Consider the following 21,392-nt stretch of genomic DNA (forward strand, 5'->3'; position numbering starts at 1 on the left):
CTGAGTGACCTCAGGAAAGGGACTTAACCTCTTTGGGTATCAGTTTCCTCATCTGCGAAGGGGTAACAGTGCCACAGGGATGGGGTTTCAAATGTTCCCAGCGAAAAACCAAATGTAGAGGAGCCGGGAAAATGCCAGACGTGTCACTGCTTCTCAGCACAAGACAGTCGAGAAGTCTCGAGGGTGTGATGACACAGGGCCAGGCTCTAGCGGCTGCCCTCCCCCAAGCTCCCAGCTCTTTCAGCGACAGCTGTGCTAAGGCCGTGACTTGCCTTTTTCCTCTACTTTGGGTATGGGAGGGGCACACATATTTTGTGTGTATGGGTGTTTTGCCTGAAGGTATGTCTGTGTGCCATGTGTACAGTACCTGTGGAAGCCAGAAGAGGGTGTAGGGTCTTCTGACGCTACAGTTACAGCCAGTGGTGAGCCTCCATGTGGGTGCTGGGAATCCAACCCAAGTCCTCTAGAAGGACAGTCACCACTATTAACCACTGAGCCTCCAGCCCTCCCTTTTTTGGTCTGCGACAAGATCTGTCACCAACATTGAGCTTGCCAGTTAGGTAGGGACCCACCTATCTCCACCTCCCGGACATAGGAATTATAAGCACCTGTCAGTGCACCCGCCCGACTGCTTCTGTGTGTACCGGTGCTCAAACTCAGGGCCTCACGCTCACACAGCGAGCACTGTACCAACCAAGCTGTCTCCCTAGGCCACTTGACATGTCTTAAACAGTAACTCCTGCTAACACCCATTCGTCCAAATAAATTAATATCTACTGGACTGGATGCATCCAAAGGTTTCCAGACTATGGTGGGGAATCTCATTTTTCAAGGCGGGGGGACAAAGTCCTCACCATTCAGCTTCACTACTAACAAGCAGGCACTGAAGTCAGAGCTTGCCTCTTCCTCAGTTGTCATGGCAACAACTATGAACCTACCCGCCCCCCTCACCCTGCCACACACGTGTGCCACATGCAGTAGGGTAGGATGTGTGGGAAGTGGTGGTCCAGGAACAGGGATCGCCACAGTGTTCACATGAGATGTATTGTCTCATGTGTTTTGTGTTTTTAACACAAAACAAAATCAGTGAAAGTGTCTTTTATCAGGAGGAGGTGCAGGTTTTAAGGTGGTTCTGGGGAGATCATCAGGGCCACCAAGGCGCTGCTGGAGAATGCGCATCAGAGAGAGACTGGGAGACCTTCCCAGGTTCCGTCCTCCGTCAGCTGTTGCGGGCTCAGAGCACGCTTCCCGTACCTGACTGGACGCAGCCTGAACGCCCCTGGAACAGCAGAGAGCAGTTTGCCCAGTTCGCTGGCAAGACTGAGTACTGGTGACCACTGACCAACGAGTATGGCAGCTAGCTAGCTTGCTTTCTGACTCGTCACCGCAGAGAGCACAGCAATCTGCCCAAACAAGTTTAATTTTTTTCCTCTTTGGCTCCATGTAGCTTTTAAAAGTCACCTTCTAAGTCCACACCTGCCAGACAAATCCATCCAGATGTCCCACCAGCATCTCAGTGGGTCCAGCGTTCGCTCTGGCTCCTCTCTTGTCCTCACCCTGGTTTCTGGGGAGCTGCTTTAGGAGGTTCTGGAGAGTCCCTGTGGTTGGAAAGCACCGAGGACGGTGTCCGCGGTGAAGCCAGGATGCCTGGGCTCTGTCTGAGTCCACGCTCGCATCCAAGCATGCTGATCTTTACTGCGGTCCTTGGAGGGTCTTTGTCTTCTTCCTAGGGTTCTCATCTTCCAGATGAGACACTGCCCAAGAGACCAAAATGACACAATTTGCCCAGTGCTGTCCAGAGTAGGGCAGATTGTGAGTGTAGATCTGCCTGACTCTGAGGCTCACACCCTGTCTTCAGCCCCCCTCTCCCAGCCAGCCTGGAGTCTCCTCCCCGATTTGATTTATTCGAGGCAGGACCTCACTACCGCATATCTTGGGCTGGACTTGAATTGACAGTCCTCTGCTTCCTGAGTGCTGGGATTGCACGCGTGTGCCATCACACCTGGTTCAGGACTATCCTGGTTACATGGTGACTCCATAAGACTGGAGCCAGCCCCATGTATCTGATGGGATGGGCGAGTAGCCAACTGGAGCTTCTCCGAGAGTGCTAGTTCAGAGCCAGCCAGCCTGGATTCCACTCCATACCGCAGGACGCTTTCTTTCCTCCTCTTCATCCTCCCCCCCTCCTATCTTCTTCTCACACATGTGTATCATGTCGTCGTGATCAGATCCACCTCCACCCTCCCTCCCACTCTTCCCCTCTCTTCTCACCCCTCCTTTGTTCCTCCCACCACTATTTTTCTGAATTTCACCCATGCGCTCCTTTTATAAACCGTCTGAGTCCACTTAGTGCTCCCATGTGTGCGTGGGTGGAGGGCCATCTGCTGGAGCATGGGTAGCCTCTCTGGGGCCATAGCCCTGAAGAAATCTGACTCTCCTCCATCAGTTTCCAGTATTTCCTCAGGTAGGGATGGGAGGTTTTGTCCCCTCCCCATCCATGCTGGGACATTATCTGGCTTGGTTTTGTGCGTGTTGCCATAGCCACTCTGAGTCCATGCGTGCAACTGTCCTGTTGAGGCCAGGAAACTCTGTTTCTCTGTAGTCCCACACCACCTCTGACTCCTACAGTCTCTCTGCCCTATTCCAAGAGGAGGGGGTGACTAGACATAGATACAGATCCAGCCATTTGTGACTGAATAACCCATAGTCACATTGACCAGTCGTAGAGAGACCACATCTTCTTGTGTGACCTTAGCAAGACAACCTGGAAGAAACCGCTGGTTAAGGGCTAAAGGATGTTGATGGATTGAACTATGCCCCACATTCCAGACATGTCCGGGTACTAATCTCTAAAACTATGACTGTCTGGGTCTTTTCCAGGACAGCCTTTGCAGACAAAATCAAAGGTTGGAGATCAACCGGATTTAGAGAGGACTCTACATCTGGTGGCAGCTGTCCTGAAGTATGTGCAGAGGGAAGGGCCGCATGACCCTGTACAGGCAGGGACTGGAGTGATGGCATTACCAAGGAACAAACCAGGGACTCCCGAAGCTGTCTCTCTCTACTACACCAGAAGAGCTGTGACCTCATGATTGGGACACAGGGTCCAGAACCACAAGGGGATCCGTTTCTGTGGCTTTGTGGCCCCATCTGTTGGTGACTGGTTGAGGCCATGTTCAGAAATGAGCAGAAGGCCTCAGCATTTTCCTCCCTGGAATGGAAGTCACAGAGGGTTATTCTGCAACAATGTAGAAACAGCTCCAACAGAACCTGGTGCACAGTGGGCCCTGCAGGAAAGTCAGGTGCGTAGAACCAGTCAAAAACCTTCCCAGGCGCCACCTTGTAAACATCTTCCCTAGGCACACCTGGCTGCCTGCCGCCGCCTTGGCTCTCAGATTGGCAAACTGCTTAACTTCAGATGCTAGATATCAGAGAGAGGAGCAGTTCCTGTGAGCCCACCTGCCAGGGATAAGGGGACAGTCCAGAGGCGTCTGTGTCCTTGCAAGGCTGGTGACTAAGTGCTGGCCTCTCTCCAGCCTGAGATGATGAGCCTGTCACAGTGAGTTCCACAAAACATCTGTTCCTGAACGAGCTGGTTGTCTCAGGCTGGCCCCAGCGATAACAGTATGTTTTTCCTATACACAGCTGTGACATGTTCACTGAAGCCCAGTGTTGCTACATGTGACCCATTTCCTAAGTGGCAGAGCTCACCGAACTCTTCACAAGCATAGCAACATGTGGACAGCCTAGGAAGCTTCCTTTGCCACCACAGACCTGACACAACACTGTGACTTACAGGGACACTGTTGGGGGAAGGAGACAGCACTGTTTCTAAAGCTGGTCCCTCTAACGGCTGTGCCTGATTCTGCAAGAGAGTCAGGCCTGTGGGCTTCATGCATATGGATGGCGGTCATGGCTGAATGATAACCTGCAATTTCTCTGCCAGTGTTAATCGACTTTGGTTGGTTACTGAGAATTTGACTCGGATATGCTATGCCGGTGCACACACCAATGCTCCCTAGGATCTGAACACGGCTTTACTGGATTTGATTCAATTCCAATTCCAGCTTGAGATAAGACCTCATGAAGTAGAGCGTCCCACGTGAGGTGGGCACACTGTGCCTAGGTATGGGGGGAGGGCAGAGGAAGACCCAAATAGGAGAGAGACAGATGCTGTCTTCATGATCTGAGGGGCAGGGGAACAGAGACTCCTAGGGGTAGACTGGGATAGCCCAGCATCTGTTGGTCTTCCCAGGACAGTCTACTTGCTCAGAGGGTCAGGGGCTCTGGAGTGGGTCAAGCCTTCTGGCACCCAGGGCCCTGCTGACTTGCAGCTCTTTGGCTGTAAAACTGTCACTCCTTGTCCAGTCGTGTCCCCAGGAGACCACTGTCTGTCTCTCTGCTCTCACTCCCTCTACAGTCCTCAGTCTCCTGTGTTCTACACGGACCCCATACATTCGTTTTCCTTGGCAGTCTGACCCTGGGACCCCCAAATGCCATCGGGGTCAATCTCATCTGGACTGAAACTAAGTTCCCAAGGTCAGAAGGCAGGGCACACAGTGTGTCTTCCCCAATCACCAGATGCCCAAAGACTGCTGCTCCCCAAGAGAAAACCAAGAGGCTCTGGGCCAGACCTGAGTTTAGTGTCATTGCTCTGTATGCAGGCAAGGACTGAGTGCAGGTGGAACGTGACTTGTCCACGAAGGTCTGGCATATAAAGGGGTGACCCAGATTCCCAGACCCTAAGTTTGCAGGGACATTATCCTCAGGTCTTCCCTGGGCCACAGTCAGCTCTTCGCAGACAGCAGCTGGGTTGGGGTCATCTCTGGCCCTCAGGCAGCAGAAAGGGACTCAGTCCACATTACTTAGGCCTAGTATGGCCCTGTCTCTGGAATATATGTACATATTATCTCAGACACGGACACATCCCTGAAGAGGGATAATTTCAGGACTCTGCCGACCAGCTCTGAGCAGGAAACAGATTACACAACACTCAGAGATGCCATGTCACGTGGCCATGCTATTTTCCTTCTGTGTATGTGTAACTCTGCTGCCAGAGGCCATGGCCCAGAGGCCCCGCACTGGGAGCTTTGTATTTAGTCCTACCAGCCCCTCTCCACAGACGGGAACCGAGCTTGGGGAAGCTAAAGGGTTTGCTCTGTGCAGGACATGGAAGTGTGGGTGTCCTTAACCCTTTCCCACCCCTGGCCCACGACTCTACAGGCGAGGATAAATAGGCTTAGAGACTCAAAGTGGAGTTTCCAGGTGAGCCACACCCAGCTAGAGAGAGACAGAGCCCAGAGTCAAAGCAGGGTCTGCGTGAGGAGCTTTGCCTGGGGACTCTGCGTGCCTGACTTTGAGAAAACTACTTAGAAAACACTTTAGGGCTGGTGAGGCGGCCTAGCAAGTAAAGGTGCTTGCGACCAAGCCTGACTACCTGATCCAGGTACCTAGTCCTGGATACCTAGTCCCCAGATCCACACGGGGGAGGAGAGAGCCAATTCATACATGTTGTCTTCTCACTGCAAATGTAACACACCCCCATGAACACATGAAAATTTAAATACACTTAGCTTTTAAAAGAAGGAGTTTTGTTTGTTTGTTTCTGAATTGGTAAGCCAAGGCCTGGAGTGTAGCTTGGCAGCAGGGTGCTAGGCCAGGAGCAAGAGCGAGGTCCTGACTTCAGCCCCAGAACCTCAACAAGTAAATTAGTATTTGGTAAACTGCATGTGATATAACCTTTTAGCTCTTCAGTGCCCGCTTCAGTGATACTGTGGACATTCTCTCCTGTGTAGCCACCACCACCTGCCTCCAGGACCTTTCCTCCTTCCAAATGGAACTTTGTGCCTACAAAACACAACTCCCTGCTTCCCCTGCCTGCAGCCCCTGTTCCACCTTCTCGGGATGAGCTATGGATGATTCAGGATTTGCTGTATTCACTTAACACAGTGCCCTCGGGGCTGTCTATGCAGCCCATTAGAATTTCCTTCCATTTGGAAATTGATGGACATTCCATGGTAATGGACTCATCCCTTTGTCTGCTGTAAACAGTGTCTTAGAAAATGTGTGTACTTGGGCAACTCATTGGTATGTTGGCTACCTTCGTTCCTGAACTGGAGCCTCCAGCCTGGCAGGGCAGTGTGGGCTGTCTCTACTTGCCTGGTGGGTTAGACACTAGAGGAACTGACTCTCTCCTCATGGCTAGAGATGACCAAGTAAGCTCTCTCTCTCTCTCTCGCTCTCTCTCTCTCTCTCTCGCTCTCTCTCTCTCTCTCTCTGATGCCATCATTTGTCACCACTGAGACACACCTGGATTCTCACAACCTCTTTGACAGTCTTGTGACTATTCTGTCCCCTTCCAACACATCCTCCCTATCACAGACAGAGAACATAGCCCACCATGTCACCTCTGGCTTTAACCCATCATACAATTACACTATCATTCTGTTTGTTTGTTTGTTTGTTTTTCGTGACAGGGTTTCTGTATGTAACAGTTCCGGGTAACCTGGAGCTCACTCTGTAGACCAGGGTGGCCTTGAACTCACAGAGATCCGCCTGCCCCTGCCTCCCGAGTCTGAGTGCTGGGATTAAAGGCATGAGCCACCACTACTGGCTTACCTTCATTCTTAGGTGCCCCTGAACACTCTGTGGCATACTCAGGCACCCGGGCCTTTTCCTTGATCCTTTTCAACTCTGTGCTCTTATTTCTTGGGATTCATGGGGATGTGGTCCAGCATCAGCTGTGGGGACCTCAGTCTCAGGACGCACAAATTCCTTGTGGAGATTGGCATGATATTTACATGAAGCCTGCTCACATCCTCCTGGATATTTGAGGTCCTCTCCAGACCACTTACAACACAGAATGGAATACAAATGCTACCTAGAGAGCTGCTGTACTGTATTGTTTGATTGAGCATGACTCCCACAGGCTCATGTGTTTGAACCTTTGGTCCCCAGTTAGTGGAAAGGAGGAGGTGTGGCCTTGTTAGAGATGTGTCACTGGGAGTTGGCTTTGAGATTTCAGAAGTCCATAACTGGCCCAGTCTTGTTCTCTCTCTAGTCCTCGTGGATCAGAAGCAAGCTCTCAGCTACTAATCCAACACCATGCCTACCTGCCTGCTGCCATGCTCCCCATCATGATGATCACAGACTAACCCTCTGAAATGGCAAGCCAGCCCCCACTTAAACACTTTCTTTTATAAGTTGTCTTGGTCATGGTGTCTCTTCACAGCAGTAGAACAGTGGGTGAGACACTCGGTCAGCACTCAGGTGCAAGGGGTCGGGGTGGAGACTCTTGGGATCATGGGACGCATGGAGAATCTGCCTCCTTTGCTTCAGAAGTCCTGTCCCTTCCCATCTCATCTCTCACATTTTGGCAGCATGCCCTTGGAGCGTCAAAAACATCCATGCCTACTCTCTTCCCAGAATGCACTCTATGATCCCTGCGTCACGGAGTTGAGAATCCCCGAGGACCATGGGAAGCAGCTGTGCCCACCCCTTGCTTTTCTACCTGAAAACACAGGTTCCAACAGGTTCACTGACTTGCTCACATCGCCCATCTTGTCAGGAACGTCACTCTCTTCCATGTCTAGCTGAACCTGTGGGGCCCTGGAGGAATCTACATGTTAGTCTAAATCTCATCCTGGCCGGCAGAATCACTGAAGAGAAGCTCATTTGTAGCCTGCACTCTTTCCAGCCAGGAACATACAGGTGGTTTCAGACATTAGCGTCTCCCTTGCTCTCACTGTCCTTTAGAAAAGCAGCCTGCCACCAGCAGAGGGGTGACAGTGACCTGCTTCAGTCTGTCACTCTCTTGGGAGGAGTACCCCTCTGCCTGCCTAGAAGCAATGGCTATCTGTGCGGGCACAGAGCTCTGTCTGTGGAGTTGTGTGAACAGACAGAGGGAGGCAGCAGCAGAGGCGAGGCTGAGCTGGGGGTTAGGGGTTGTGGGAGAGCCGGGAAGACAGGTGAGGGGCGCCCTGGTTGACAAAGGACCCTGGTCCCTGTCTGTTGGCCAGGGATCCATGAGTCATCTACAACTTCCAATAACGAATGCACAAGTCTGTTCCCAGAGGAAATCATTACTCCTAATTATTATTATTAGGCGTAATGACTAATTAGTTAAAAATAGCTACCATTTACACAATGCCAACTTACGGCTGCTTCTTAATGTGTATTTTTCCCCCTATTTTACTCTTTCAGGCTTATTTTCTATTTTTCTAATTATAAAGTCAATATGTGCTCAAGGAAAAAAATATCAAAAAGATCCCAAAAAGTAGAAATAAAGGGGCAAAATATTCAGCATTTGGTTCACGGCGAAACATTGGAGTCATTATTAAGTTGCTGCTGGCTTCCGGCCTTTCTTCTCCATCCTTTCCCACATGTATATGTGTGTTTGTGTGAGAGAGAGAGGAGAGATGGGGAGGGGTAGGGAGAGGAAGGAAGAGGGAGAGGGAGGAGAAAAACAGACTGACACACACCGCGCATAGTTGAGCCCCGTGCAGGGAAGGGGTGGAGCAGGGACCCTCACTGCCTCCCTGCCTCCATGTTCACACTCCTTTGCCCATCTGTCTTGATAGCCCAGGCTAGCCTCCCAAGGACTAGTATTCCAGGTATTGTGCCACCAGCCCTGGCTTATGTGGGGATGGATTCCATTGCATTTTGCTGCCTCATTCCCTGTCTGGTCCCCTGCTCCACACCTGCTGGGAAAAGCGATGGTGGTAAAGAGACTGCCGCTCGACTGTCAGTACCTGGCTACGAAAAGCGAGGAGCCCTTAAGCTTCGATGAAGACATTCTGTCAGAAACTGCAGGGATTCTGTGTTTTCTGTCCATACAGATATCTGGAAAGCTGAAATCAGAAAGCATAAGGAACTATTTTTTTGCAAGCTGCTTTGCATGACAGAGATAGCTGAAGTAAGTTCTACAGAAAGGTCATCCACGGGGTGGCGGTGGGGGGCGGGGTGGGACGACACGTGAGACAGTCTGCATGCCCAGAGGGCCTGGGGTGCCAGGAGGCAGGAAGGACTCAGAGTCTACTTCCTGACAAATGGCTGAACAGGACCAAAAGTTCCCAGAGTCCTTTTGTTGACTCAGACAGAAAAGTAGGTGAAATAGCTTACGTGACAAGCCCTGGGCATTGGGCACAGGGGATATAAAATAAACATCACAGTGTCCCCTCCTAACAGGAGCTCACAGTGGGGACAAAGGGTCTCAAAGGAGTAGTTACATAGGCTGAGGTGTAGTGAGAGAGGAGCAGAGGGAAACCAAGCCATAACAAACGCTCACACACTAAACCCAGAAATAAACAAAACCCCTCGAGATCAAAACTCTACCGTCTCTTCATGTGAGGATTAATGGCTGAGAGAAAAGTTACACCAGGCAATTGTTAAAGGCTTTGTTTGTAACTGCGGTCCCGTGTTCATGGAAATATAGCTCTAAAGATGAAGGACGAAATCAAGCCTTTTCTTCTCTTCCTGGCTCATTTCTGAAGTTTTTGCTCGCTCGACAGTCTTAGGCTCTTTCCAACAGGAAAGCCTTTGGGAAGAGGATGGCTGGAATGCATTTTGTTTCCCCCAAAAGCTCACTGTGTGTTCGTATATGGGAGCCTACGGGCACACTTATGTTGTGTGTGCATACGTGTGTGTATGCCTATGTCTGCACGTGTGCATGTTTGTATGCGTATTTGTGTGTGCACGTGTTTGTGTTGACCAGAGGCAACTTACCAAAGAAAAGGGCCTATTTGGCTGACAGGTTACAGCCATCACTGAGAGAAGGCAAGGCGAGAACTGAATAAAAGACCATGGAAGAGTTCTGCTCACTGGTTTGTTTTCCATGGCTTGCTCAGCCTGCTTTCTTATACAGCCTAGGGCCTAAGCGTGGCGCTGCCCACAGCGACATGGACCTTCCGCCATCAATCATCAGTCAATAAGACGCCCCACAGACTTGCTTATAGGCCAATCTGATTGGGGTAATACCTCAGTCGAGGTTGCTACACCCTAGCTAACTCTGTCAGCTTGACAAAAGTAAACAGCATGGAGGGCAAGCTGGGATAGGCTGGGCCTGAGGGAAAACATGGCTGCAACCCTGTGGTCTTAACCATCCTGCCACACAATCCCTACTCAAGTATCGAAGGCATTTGTGTCTTTATAGGGTCAACATGGCCCTCCATGGGACAGGGACACTTCACTGCAGAAAGTGGGAACATGTCCAGCAAGGAATCACGCCTGCCTGGTGTTTGTCTTCACAGCAGCTCCTGCACGATGCCCGCCCCTGTCCTGTCCCCAATATCCTCAGGGAAGACTCTGTCTTGTGCCACCTCCCCCTCTTGCTGCACAGTCCCTCTCAGGGGATGTGCTATGTGACAGGGCGGCTGCCATTCTCCTGGTTCCCTTGGCTCCATTGTGCCAGCCATCTTGGTCTCGCCTGGCACGATTCCTATGCCTCTGAGCTTGCTTACTGCTTTGTCTGCCAGTGTGTCCACCCTAGTCTGGCTTCCTTGTTCTTTGTCCCTTCTTCAGGAGGCTTTGCCTTACATGAGAGTTGGGGCTTTGCATTTTGTTCATTGACATACTCCCAATAGCTTTTGGGTAAGGCGCACCCCAGATACTCAGTATCTCTTGGGTGAATGAGCAAAGAAATGGGGGTTTGAAACATCACCACAGCTTTTCTATTGGATCTTGTTTCGCTCCACAGACAACCTGTATTTCTCCACTTTATGGGGTGATAAACAGCAGCCAGTGGGTGTTTCGAGAGGCCTGCATTCGTGCACTCAGCACGTGGGAATTGGATCCAGAACAATCTGTCACCACAGACAGCATCTCCCATAGCCTAACAGTCCGTGGCCCTGACGTCACCTCTGGACAGGGCCCATAGACCTTAGCAAAGGGGTCTGTGGCTCTGAGATTTCAGGAGTATTAAGGCAAGCTCATGGGGAATGCAGTTCTCGGCCTCTCTATTTCATTTCTCTGAGCATTTGACGCTTTCCTGATGGACCCTGCTGCCACCGTGGAAGTTCCCAGCTGGCGAATTCTCACGCTGTCCTGCACCCTGTCCTCTGTCAGGTCCCTCCTGGCCTCGCTTGTCTTTGGTGTTTTGTGGTATCCTGCTGTTTCTGACCTTTCTACCTATGGGTATTTAATCAGTTTATTTTGAGACAGGGTCTCACATGTAGCTCAAACTCAATCTGAACTCACTACTTAGACCAAGCTGGCCCTCAGTTCATAGCAATCCTCCTGCCTCTGCAGGCAGGCTGAGCCATCACACCCAGTTCTTTTTATTTATATTCCTTGGGATTCCGTGAGCTTTTTGATCATTTTGCCATTTATTTTTAAGTTTCATTGGAAAATTCTCATCCTTAATTCCCCTGAATATCAACTTTCTTCAGTCTTCCATTGCCTCTTTTTGGAACTCCTGCTGAAGGTACTTGATTTTTCCTTTCACTGTTTTTTGAGAGATTCTTAGCAACCTCTTCAACATGTCTATTGGTTCCTTCATTTCTCTTCACTTGGTCTAGTAGGCTGATTGATCTGTCTCCTGAATTTCTATTTTATTTACACTGGATTTTATTTTTAAAGATTTGATTTTTTTTTTTGCAAACTTGTCAGCCTGTTTTATATTTATTTCTTTAAAGGCATTGAGTGTATTTATTCTACGGTATGTATGCAATAATTTTAATATTCATTGTCATTGTGTGGCTGATTTTCAATTTCTTCATTTTCCCTTTGTTCTTCTTCATTTGACCTGCTTTCCTGAAGATCTTACATAGTGCTTTCTTTTCCATTCTGGACCTTCCTTCCCTGATCTTCACTGTTATAGATTGCTTGAGTTGCAGCTGTGAGGTCGAGTCCATCACTCAGGTTCCTGAAAACACCAGTGACTCACAGCAGCTTCCACCATGGATGCCCTGCTTTTCCAGCCACACAGATAACACAAACTCTAATCCCAAACTCTCATGAAGGAGTGTTTACGGATTCTTAAGGATGTAGCCATCACTCCTTGTCCCAGGTCCAGAACATGCCAGGCAAGTGTTCATCCATTGCCCTCCGTAGGTGTGTTAGAACCCTCAGGGGTTCTAACTCCACGTGGGCATCTCTGATCTAACTCCTTCACTGTTTGGGCTCTAGTATTTCTCCCTTCTACAAACATCAGGCCCAGGTTCCAGGCCACCAGAGGTATGTCCACAGGGGAAACCCACTTTCCATCCCTGGTGCTGAGTGTGCTGGTTCAGGGTTCTGGAGCACTTTCTTACTTGCTGCCAGGCCATCTTTGCACTAAGAAATCATTTAAACATTATCTGGTGCACACCAGGAGAACTCCATCAAATGTCTAGTTGGTTATGTTCTTAGAAACCCAAGATCGCGTATGATTCAACAAAACATCACATTCATTTTTACTCTGTATAAAAGCAGACTCTGAAGGAAAATTGAAATTATGGATAAACAGATAATATGTAAAACATATATTTCTCATCCTACTACCAAGAAGTAACTAGTTTTCAACCTTGGTACAGTGACTTCCTTTCTGAACAAATGTGTCCTCTTGATTTGGGATTTGGGAGGCTTTCCCTGCACTGCAGCTATGGTAACCACTCTTTTCTGGACCCTGCCCCTATGTTCACTCTGGACCCTAGGGAGTACCCAAATGCCCATGTGGCAAAGACTTGGTGGCCAAGCTGGTGCTGTTGGGGAGCAGATGGAGCTCTTAAGGGGAAGTCTTTAGGCAATTTGACCGCCCTCAGAAAAACTCTGGGACTCTGGCCCTTTTCCCTTTGATTACATGGTCTTGCTTGCTATGCTCCTACCTCCCACCGGGATAGATTTCCTTGTTGGGTCAAGTCAATCATGGACGAAGGGCGCCAAGGCCATGAGCTACAACCATCAGTCCTTCTCCTGTAAGGCAACCCTTTGGGTGCCTGTTATGGCAATGGATGCTAATTTCTTGTGATCCTGTGTAAAAGGATCATTTGCTATAAGGTCTCCCTGCATAACCCTGGCTGTTCTAGAACCACTCTTTAGGCCAGGCTGACCTTGAATTCATAGAGATCTGTCTGTGTCTGCTTCCTGAGTGTGCGCACCACCATGCCCAGCCTAGCCTGGCGTTTCTAATGAGTTGTTTGCAGAGGTTGGCACTGGGATGCTGACGGGCTGGCCTCACCCTCTTTCCCTGCTTCTCATTTTGGAGTGCAAGGAAATTATTAGTTAGTCCTCTATGCCTGGATTTCAGCTGGGTCCCTGCACACCTTCTCTCGCACAGGCTGAGAGTAGACTCAAGAGACCCAGGGTGGGCCAGCAACGGATCTCAGTCATGGCAGCCATTCCCTTTGGACCTTACTGTCTGTAAGGTACCACACAAGGGGAGAGTCTGGAGCCTCTGCAACTCTGACAGGTACAGAGCATGTTTTTAACCCGTCTCAAAGGGGTCCTAATGAATGCTTGTGGGTTCTATGCCATTACTTGACTCAGGATGGGCTCTGCTTGCTCAGAAGCCTTCTCAGAGCTTCTGGAGCCCTGTACCTTTACCAGAAGCTCAGACACCAAACACAGGGACAGTGACGCGAGGCCAGTGCACAGACGCTCAGACACGACCAAACATAGGGACAGTAACGCGAGGCCAGTGCACAGAGGCTCAGACATGACCAAACACAGGGACAGTGACGCGAGGCCAGTGCACAGAGGCTCAGACATGACCAAACACAGGGACAGTAACGCGAGGCCAGTGCACAGAGACTCAGACATGACCAAACAAAGGGACAGCAACGTGGCGAGGCCAGTGCACAGACGCTCAGACACGACCAAACATAGGGACAGTAACGCGAGGCCAGTGCACAGAGGCTCAGACACCAAACACGGGGACAGTAACGCGAGGCCAGTGCACAGAGGCTCAGACATGACCAAACACAGGGACAGTGACGCGAGGCCAGTGCACAGATGCTCAGACATGACCAAACACAGGGACAGTGACGCGAGGCCAGTGCACAGAGGCTCAGACATGACCAAACACAGGGACAGTGACGCGAGGCCAGTGCACAGATGCTCAGACACCAAACACGGGGACAGTGACGCGAGGCCAGTGCACAGAGAATTCCTAGACATGAAACCGTGCTACCATGCTTCATTCCTGTCATCTTGTAGCCTCTGAGCCATGTGAGGACATTCGCTTGCCAACATCCTATAACAAGCAGGTAGCAGAGCCCAGAAGCCAGGTCTCTTGCTCCTTCTCCACCATGGCTTCCCTCTGGGAGTTGTGATGACAGAACCCTGTGAGGACAGGAGATGCTAAATCTTCAGCAGTGCCAGTAACTTGGGCGGAGAGTCCTGTCATTTACTTAGATTTTGAAGATGTCACTGGCAACACCACCCATTGCATATAAGCCTGGGACGTCAACACTCTACTGTGGGGGGAGGGGCTCTCAGGGCCCCGCCCCTCAGAGGGGAGCTCCCGACAGCTGAAGACTGCAGGGGAAGAGGATCAAAGTCTCAGCAGCACACCCACTGGTAGCACTGCCCCCATTCAAACAAACGACCTCACTCATGCTCATGTAGGCAGCCCTAATTAAAATTAAGTTCAGGGACACACGTATGCACACACGCCCCAAGTCAGAAAAGTAAAAGGGAAGAAGACAGGAGTTGGTGGGACAGGAATTAAAAGAAAATTAATGTAGGGGACTTTTATTAAATAATATATATCAATATTTATATGTATGAATAAAGTCCATAATTATATATATGAAATTCTGAAAGAATAAATACAAATTTAAGAAAAGAATTGTGTACTTCAAAGGAAAAGAAGACAGTACCCACTTGGAACAAAAATAGTTCAAATCCCAACACTGCCACTGAAATGCTGTGTGACTATGAGCTAGTCTCTTAACCCTTCTGATCCTCTGCTTTCTTATCTTTAAACCAGGGATAATTTCTCTCCTGCAGGGTCATTGTGATGAGCTTTATCTGAGACTACATATATATAAATACTCACACTCACACACACACACACACACACACACACACACACACACACACACACACACACACACATATATATATCACAGGCAGAGCTGGCCTGTGATTCCAGAGACTTGTGTAGTTGAGGCAGGAGGATTGGAGGTTCGAGGCCTACTTTGGCTACAGAGTAAGTCTAACCCCAGGCGTTATTACTCAACAAGATCCTATTTCAAAATATCCTTTTAAAGCAATGGTTCTCATCCTACGGGTTGCAACCCCTTTACCAAACCAGTATCTCTGAAAGTATTTACATCAGGGCTCATAACAGTAGCAAAGTTAGTTATGAAGTAGCAACAAAAATAATTTTATGGTTAGGGGTCACCCCAACAAGGGGAACTTTAAAGGGCCACAGTGTTTAGGAAGGTTGGGGACCACTGTTTTAAAGGGATAAGATCCTGCGCAGTGGCAGAGATCTTACCTGAGGCCCACGTCCAACCCGTAGAACCCTGCCTGTAGAGATTAAATACATGCTACTTTTACACATCCCAAATATATACATTCTCTCACAGCCTGCTTTAGAGCAGAAACACACATATATCCTCCACCACCACACACCCAGGTGAAACAGTAGCCAGCAAGGACAACCCCCAGCTGTCTGGACGTGCTGTGTTATGCTTCACAAATCCATCACAAAGAACAGATTTGCTGGCAAGATGGAGAGGGTGAAGTCAACTTCAAGCACTCACAGAACCTCCTAGACTGTCTTTCCCCGTTGTCCTTTGAACAGGATGATGTCTATCCTGTTGTTCTCTAACTCGGGATGTCAAGCACGGCGTGGGTTAAATATAAACAGCGACTCAGCCTCTCGTGCGTGTGGATGGAGCTTGACCAGGGACGGCTTTCTTTCCCACGCCCTCTTAGAGAAAATTCTAACAGCGTGACAGCGTTTCCACGCCAACGACTGTCCAGTGGACATTCACAGCTGCTTGGGTGGCCTTTGCACATGGTCGTGTATTTAGTGCACTGTCCATCTAGTGTTAGACCAGCTACCATGGTAGCCTGGGTCCCAAAGAGGCCAGGAGCCTCTACCAATCTACTCAGCCCTGTCTAAGCCTGGAGCTGCTTTCAGTCCAGCAAATAGGGCTTCAGTTTCCTCAGAACTGCTGTAATCCTCTGCCTTCTGCCTGAAATCCTGGCATCTAACAGAAACCTCCAAATGCAGCTGCCATTGCGTGTTTGTACCAACTACACGCTCACAGAGGTTGGCCACTTCCATCCCATTGACCTTCATCCTCCATGTCTGTCTGGAACTGTGTTTCCCTAGAAAAGGACACCCTGACTGAGATCTCTACCCATCTGACTGGGCCCAGACAACTCCTTGCTTCCTCCTTCCATGCAGATGGCAAGTTCAAGTCACTGTAACTTTATGCTGAGTGTGAGCAACTTGAGGCCACAAGCACCTGGCTCAGGATCAAACAAGGCCTGGCTTTCTGTGTTTGCCCCACCTATCTTGGGCCACAGCTATGGACTCAGATGGATCTGTGCGTGGTTTGTCATGGCCTTTTATTTGAAAGCCTCTTGTAACCTCCTCTGACATGCTCCCTGGAACTCCAAGTTCTCAACCTGCTGCCCATGTGGCACCCGGAGGCCGAGCTGCATTATGGAGGCAGTTGTTTTGTTGTTGTTGTTTTGTCTTGTTTGGAGATAGCATTCTTTGTGTGTCTTTGGCTGTCCTGGAACTCAGAGATCCGCCTGCTTCTGCTTTCCGAGTACTGGAACTGAAGGCGCACGCCACCACGGCCCAGCTGCCTATCTTACACCACATCTCTTCTGGTCTTCTCTGTGACTCTACCTTCGTGCAGTTAAATCACCATCTATAATGCACACCACTGCAGCTTGCCTCACATTTAACTTTTACTGTAAGCACTTAAGCATCCTCCTCAGGGAACATCCCTCAAGTTGGGTATTAAGATTGCTTTCAACTCTTCCTACTCAGAGAAACGTATACCAAACTATTGTCCTCAACTCTTAGCCTATATCTTTAGAACAAACTCCCAGAAGTGAAATTTCTAAGTTGCCAGGTTTCGGAGGCCCTTGACATATAATCTGGCTTAATCTGGGACCTTGTCCATTGCTCAGGAAAGAACTCACAGGCTCCAATTCAAAGCTCACACCTACAATCTCTTTGCCAAGAGGTTGACAACTGCAATCAGATAAGACAGGACGGCAGGTTTTGCTATCACTTTCCACATCAAGAATTAAGACTATTGCTGGGCGGTGGTGGCGCACGCCTTTAATCCCAGCACTCGGGAGGTAAGGGCAGGTGGATCTCTGTGAGTTCGAGGTCAGCCTGATCTACAGAGCTAGTTCCAGGACAGGCTCTAAAGCTACACAGAGAAACCCTGTCTTGAAAAAGAAAGGAAAAAAGAAGAATTAAGACTATCTCACACACCTTTAATCCCAGCACTCGGGAGGCAGAGGCAGGCGGATCTCTGTGAGTTCGAGACCAGCCTGGTCTACAAAGGGAGTTCCAGGACAGGCTCTAAAGATACAGAGAAACCCTGTCTCAAAAAAAAACCAAAAAAAAAAAAAAAAAAAAAAAAAGACTATCTCACACAGAAAGAAGCACGTGAAACTGAAAGGCATGAGATTAAGCAATATTTTCAAATGACCCCAATTACTTCCTAATAATAAGAAATAGTCAGTGAGATTCGTATCTCCAATTATTTTTTCAGACTCTTCTCAAAGCTGTGAGCTTGCCGGTGTGTCAGCAGCCCAAGCGGTCGGATGTGGAGACGGGACTCTATTTTAGAGTTTCTGGTGTAGAGCGTGAACCCAGTACATTAGCTGTTCGGAATTCCATTCATGCAATACATTTTTAGAAAATATCCCTATTCTCTGTGATCCTCCCCCATCTGTGCAGGCAGAATTAACCACTCTCCACCCCATAGCTCACCGCCAGGGCCTCATTCCCACCCTCCCCTCCACAGGTCACCACCGGGGCCGCAGTTAGTGCTCTTGGCTCTCTGTCAGATTTCAATTCTTTGCTCAGGTGTCTCTCCTCTGGGAGCTCTGAAAAGCAAACTCTAAGGTTTCTGCAATGTGGCCCAGCCACCAGTGTCTAACTGGAGCCGACAGGCATGCGGGGACTGCTCGCCAGGGTGACAGTGTGAGCCAGAGACTGGTGCTGGAAAGGGGGAGGAGACCCCACTCTAGCCCAGAAGCCGCACACAGAGCCACAGTGAGAAGAAAACCCCCACAGTGTCCATGCTTGGTTGCTGAGTGGGAACAGGAGCTTGCCTCCAGGACTGCAGGACTGGCGACCTGAGTTCCGCCCTCAAGCCCCACATGGCAGAAGGACTAATTCCACACATTGACCTTTAACCTTGCACACGTCCTTTACTTCAGAGGTCCTTCTAGAACGTCTTCTGGATGCAGGATGGTGAGAGTGGCAGGATCCACCCCACTCTCTACCTTCGCAGGGTTCAGAGCGTCCCAACAAAACAGAACCTTCAATAATATCTACAGACTGAAGGGAATGAGCATGCGAGCCCACAGGAGACAGGGTCAAGGGGCTGTTCTTCCACCAATCAGAGGCCACCGCCCTCCTTCCACACTACCTAGAAGCCATGTAAGCTTTTTTTTTTCCTTTTCAGGAAGCTACTAGCCTCCCCCTGTCTGCCATCTTGAGATCATCCACACATCTGCTTCCATCACTAGCAACCTTCTGAGGATACGTGGTCTAGACATTTGCGATCTGCTAAATCTTACTGCAGAGTTCCCCGGGGATTCTCACATATGTGGTGTCTTGCTGTAGAAAAGACGTGACTTCTAACTGATCAAACACTTTAACTGTGCTACATGTAACTGAGGAAAATGCTAAGATCTGAGCGCAAAGGTTCATCCAGAGGACCTTGGGAGTCGACTCAGTGTCAAGGGCTCGCAGCGCAAGCATGAAGACTTGAGTTCAGTTTCCCAGAAGCCCTTATAAAAACCATGTCAGTGAGAGACAGCCACTCTGAAATCCCAGTCTTGAAGATGAGGACAGGGAATCCACACAGCAAGCTGGCTAGCACACACACACACATACACACACACACACACACATGCATCTATGGTCATGTAAAATATGCACACCCAGAAGATGGAAGAAATTCACTACGAAAAAGCATTGAGTAGAGGCCCCGGGGCTATGACATGCTCTCTCTTATGATGAGTCTGGGCAGAGAACAGTGCGCCAGAGAGTAGGGGTCTCAACATGGTGTCCTCTCGGGCCTCAGTAATCTTTATATCCAGATTAGAAAACTTGGCTCACCACACTGAATAAGCTGTTTTTGTGAAAGACCCCACCACGTGCTAGTACTGCATGAGCCCCGGGAAGTTTCCCTCTCCAACCTGATATCATTGGGGAATTCATTAAATATTGAAGTAAGTAATAATCATGCCATTTTCCCATTCTGTGGTGACTTTCTCCTCCTCCTTCTTCTTGTGCAAATTTTTTTTCAAGACAAGTTTCCTCCTTGTAGTCCCAGCTGTCTTGGAACTCGCTCTGTGGACAAGACTGTCCTCAAATTCAGAGATCCACTTGCCTCTGCCTCCCGAGTGCTGGAGTTAAAGGTGTGCACCACCACCAATCAGCTGGTTTTCTCTTATCTTTTGTTTCTCCATCCAGGCAATTTCCTCAACTAGTAAAAATGTTGGCTGTGACCAAAAGGCAGCCACGCAGTCCATCTCCTAGAGCTGCGCCATACGCCTGCCCCCGTGGCCTACAGACGGCTGTCTCGCCGAGTGTCCATGTCTTATGTTGCCTTCTCATTCATTCATCCTTCCAACCATAATGAAGAAAGGTTCCAGGCACTGATTTGGGTAAAGGGAGACAAAGCAAATCAGGCATCTATGGCTGCAAAAGGCTTCATACTTGGAAGTGGTGTCACCAGACAGATACCTGATGCAATGCACGGATAAGCCAGCGAGGTTGCTGGGACGGTAAGGGCTTGGCTTGCAGGGGGTATTATGGGATGGGTTCCCAGAGGAGTGAGAGCTAAGCAGCAGGCGGAAGGACAGAACACACAGACTCCAGCAAAGGAACTGAATAGTGCAGGAGGAAAGTTGTGAGTTAGGAATTCAGAGGGCGGGGTGGAGCCTAAGGTGTGTGAAGGAGCGACAGGAACAGAGAGGAAGGTTATGACGGACACTGAAGAAAACACAAGAGCAGAGATGCAGCTTCTCTGTTAGAACTCAAGTACCCAAAAACCCTTCTGTGTGGGAGAGGCTGAGGAACCAGGAAACCAGAGAAGTCCCTGGAAGAGCCGAAGTCCAGGCTGGAATCTTACCCACTAAGGTCAATGTCTGGATGAGCAATAAGGGGCTCAAAGGGCCACCCATTGCACCCATACGCTCTTACTTTACCCATGCTTCTAACAAGTGTGCTGAATTGACTTTCAGATCAACACACAGTGAGGGATACCGGAAAATGAGGAGAGAAGGGAAGGGATGTCAGAGCCACATGGTCTGCAGAGGATGAAGAAACAGCTGCCAGCCAGGAAACAGAGTAGGAGAAGTAGCCACCTGGAAAAGCCATGTTCTTCAAAGACACCAAGCCACCACAGAGTAGTCCCAAACTGGGTGTGGAACCATCATTCAGATAAAAAGTCCCAAGATGGGTGTGGTGGCATACACCCGTCTTCCCGCTGCTTAGAGGTTGGAGGGATGGAGCCCATCCTGAATTATACATGGAGACCTTGGAAAGAGGGGGCAGGGCGGAGGGGAAAGGAGGAGGGAGAGAAGAGAGTGGCAAAGTCACAAAATGGATGGCATCAGCCAAGATGCGTAGAGAGCTATAGACAAGATCGCCTGAAAACAGAAGACGTCAAAGGTTCTCAAGAGTCTCTCACAATCAAAGGCTCACCATGACACTTAGAGCGTGTCTTAACCAAACCACCAGTGTTCATCAGTTTGTTTACTGTGGAAGATCTGGAGAAATTGCTTAGGCCCAACCTTCTTTTTTAGGTCTAAGAAAATGAATCCATTGTGGGAAGGGACTCTTCCAGAACTATATAAAATGAAAGGAACAGAGCCATAGCCCGGGCCCTCTGGACCATAGCGGACAGGAGTTCTGTGTGAGGGATGCTCCCAGGATGGCAGGCTTGGAGGTAGGTCTCCAGAAGTACAGCCTGAGATGGTTCTAAATACTGGGCATGACACCTTGAGCGCTGAGATTCCAGGGGTAGATGTTTGAATGACCGCTCTACAAAACAGTTTGAGCTTGCTTCGTGATGCTTTGGTGCCTGGGGCAGTGGGGAAGAAGAGACACATCAGGTTCTAGGACCCCCTGAGTCCTTCCCTGCCAGCCCAACAGCCAACGAGACTTCCCCAGGGAACCTCTGGGTGGAGCTCTGTAGTCAGCAGCACAGGCTCAAGGGCCATGCAAGGCCTCTGAGGGGTTAACCACT

The 21,392-nt window shown here is 49.5% G+C and overlaps 1 protein-coding gene across 2 annotated transcripts in view; it reads right to left on the bottom strand.

Moving 5' to 3' along the window:
- Ttll11 (tubulin tyrosine ligase like 11) overlaps nucleotides 1–21,392 on the bottom strand; it is a 234,034-nt gene that overhangs the window by 59,526 nt on the left and 153,116 nt on the right. Inside the window, exon 7 of one of the 2 annotated variants that reach the window (XM_057755097.1) lies at nucleotides 8,751–8,849. The exons of the other annotated variant lie outside the window; for it this stretch is intronic. Within the exon in view, the coding sequence (XP_057611080.1) occupies nucleotides 8,751–8,849 (99 nt within the window). The remainder of the gene's footprint in view (nucleotides 1–8,750; nucleotides 8,850–21,392) is intronic. 2 annotated transcript variants of the gene reach the window in all.

This window comes from Chionomys nivalis, chromosome 22, assembly GCF_950005125.1.
Source record: "Chionomys nivalis chromosome 22, mChiNiv1.1, whole genome shotgun sequence".
In the NCBI taxonomy this organism is placed as follows: domain Eukaryota; kingdom Metazoa; phylum Chordata; class Mammalia; order Rodentia; family Cricetidae; genus Chionomys; species Chionomys nivalis.